Here is a 2,500-nt window from a genome sequence, read left to right on the forward strand (position 1 = left end):
ATGAGAGCGTTTTTTCCCCAAATAAATTAATTTTAGAACCGTTTATTGTTGTTTTCAAAAAGCTCTGTGTAAGAACAATAAAGCAACCGTCATAATTACTCAAGATCGGGAAATTTAAAAGTGAAAATTAGCAATTCTAGTTCTTTTTTCTGACACAAACTTGATTGGAAAACATGATTTCATCTGCTTTAAAGACTATTTTTTATGAGTAAAGATTTCCTTTTCTGGAGCGATTGCCTTCAGACTTGGGTGAAAATTTAAGTCAGAAAACAATTTGGGCTGCTCGACAACTTTGCCTTTAATTAAATGCTTTCTTTTTTGGTTTTCTTCGTGTTATCAAAATTTTACCCATTACAAGGATTCGCTTTGAAAATAACACTGAAGATCACTTTTTTATTGGCTATTTGCTCTGTTGTTAACTAACAGAAAGAAGTACATATACCGCAGGATGTGAAGCGTTTTTTCGCTCAAGTTTTCAATAGCCGTGTTTATCCTCAGAAGGACAGCAATATGGCAGCATTTCTTTGTTTGAGGACACCAACATAGTTGCTGCCTTGACGTCATTTAAAAACGCTCTATTCGTTAGGCAGTGCAAATCAAGCGCCTCTTATCTCTCTATGGAAACACGGGCCGCGTTTTCACGACAGCCGTTGTCTCGCTTAACATTCCTGGGATTTGTATGTTTGCAGACGTCGTTTAGCGACTTAAAAATAATCCGTGTTTTTACGGGTAAGATTAAATAATAAAAATATCACGCCTGTTGTATTTCCGATTTGAATAACCATAAGCGACTCCTCATTGGCTCATTGTCAAGTCCCTTCAGCTACCTAGTTTGTTGGCTTAAATTCAATGAGAATTCTATTGAAATTTGCCGATTGCAATTGTTGTGTGAAGTTTAGAGTCAAGGTAGAGTCAAATTCTACTTTTTTGTACGATTTGTCGCTTACTAGGTAATCTTTTCTCCAACTGAAATTTTGCGAAGCATTTTGGATAAAATGTTACTTTGCAGTTCTCAGCTCGAAATTTAAGGAAAAGCTATTGTTTGCCCGGTAGGAACCCCCTACGTTTATTAAATGCCCGTCGTGCTGAGATGCAGTCAATGGCTATAGGGCTTAAATACCCTATAGTCCTTATTGTGTTCCTGGGTATCTCGTAGTTTGCTATCTGACAATGTTTTGCAAAAGCTAGAGATATTCAAAACTCAGGAAAATACTCAGCTGCGGAAAATTAATTATTAACCTCACCACTACTAGCATTGACAATAGAAAACCGGGAAATATGAAGGATGCTGCTTATAAGTAGTCCTTTTTTCTTTTGGCTGGTTTGTTTTTTTTTTTTTTTCGGGCAACCATGCTTTCATTTTTCAAGAAACTGGTCGTTAGGTAAACTTTCTTGTCGGACGACCGCTAATTTTGAGCACTGCTTTCATTGTGTAACTTTCCCTACTTGCAGAGATCTCTTTTCTTATGCGTTGCTGAGCTGAGGAGTACGATAAAAGAGACTTCTGCCGTGGGTGGAAACTCACTGTGTTGAGCATGCGCGGCGGTTACTTAGCAACGTGATACTTCACAAGTTGTACGGGCACACTTAAGAAAGCGGAATTACTGTAAAGGAATGCGCGAGACAGAGCGGGCCCAAGTCACAGTCAGCAAACATGTCATGTCACGTGGCATCCGTTTGGAACAGTGCCTTTCAAGGTCGTGGACGGCGGTTGGATCAAAGTGAGTTTCGACTCATGGCAGAGGTGTCTTTTCTCGAAATCGTCAGCCCAGCGAACGCGAAAAGAAGAGAGACCTCTGCTTGCAGGGAATGTGTAATGTCGCTTTAATGGCAAAACTCATTAAGACGACCGCCTAATTTGGTTGAATTCTCGTTAGTATACTTGTCTTCTCCCTTTCAGACTGGTGCTAAGGCGACACTACTGTCTGGCCATCCGGATTTGTGATTACCTCAAGATTCCCAAAGGGGAGGGAGCAAGTCGCATTCTTGGACATTGGGCTTGCTATAAGGTAAGGCTAAGCGTGACATTGCATGCTGTGCGATTTGGTCAAGGATTGCTTCTCTTAAGCTACTGGACTTTTTCGGAGAACAGGCAGAATATTCTGAACATTAAAGTGATTTGATTTCTTCAGATTCGTTTTCAAATTTTCCTGGCTCCATCAGGCAAGTCTGGCCCTTTGTCAGTGAAGGACCTAGGAACCTATCCCCATGAGTTTTTGAACTTTCCTTGGACTCTGATTTTTCGGTCATTCTTTCGCGCCGTTGCCAAATAGAAACCAGCTTATCAGATATCTTTTTATTTGAGGGGACGCGTTATCCCACCCTGCGAGCAGAGCCTTTCTAAAACTCGGCAGAGAGCGAGAAAGGAAGGCTCTGCAGAAATCGTGTCAAGTCTTTTAAGTCGCCGCAGGTCAGTTTCAGGGCTCGTCACTCCGATCAAACCGGTTTAGGCAGTGCGCGCATCATATTTTCAACAAGGCGAAGGTCAAAATCGAGCCTC

General features: G+C 41.2%; 1 protein-coding gene across 1 annotated transcript in view; it reads left to right on the plus strand.

Annotated features, from left to right (window-relative positions):
• LOC138027784 (vacuolar protein sorting-associated protein 16 homolog) overlaps window positions 1-2,500 on the plus strand; it is a 40,450-nt gene that overhangs the window by 22,152 nt on the left and 15,798 nt on the right. The window contains exon 15 of the mRNA XM_068875433.1: window positions 1,901-2,009. Within this exon, the coding sequence (XP_068731534.1) occupies window positions 1,901-2,009 (109 nt within the window). The remainder of the gene's footprint in view (window positions 1-1,900; window positions 2,010-2,500) is intronic.

Source organism: Montipora capricornis, chromosome 1 (assembly GCF_036669925.1).
Source record: "Montipora capricornis isolate CH-2021 chromosome 1, ASM3666992v2, whole genome shotgun sequence".
In the NCBI taxonomy this organism is placed as follows: domain Eukaryota; kingdom Metazoa; phylum Cnidaria; class Anthozoa; order Scleractinia; family Acroporidae; genus Montipora; species Montipora capricornis.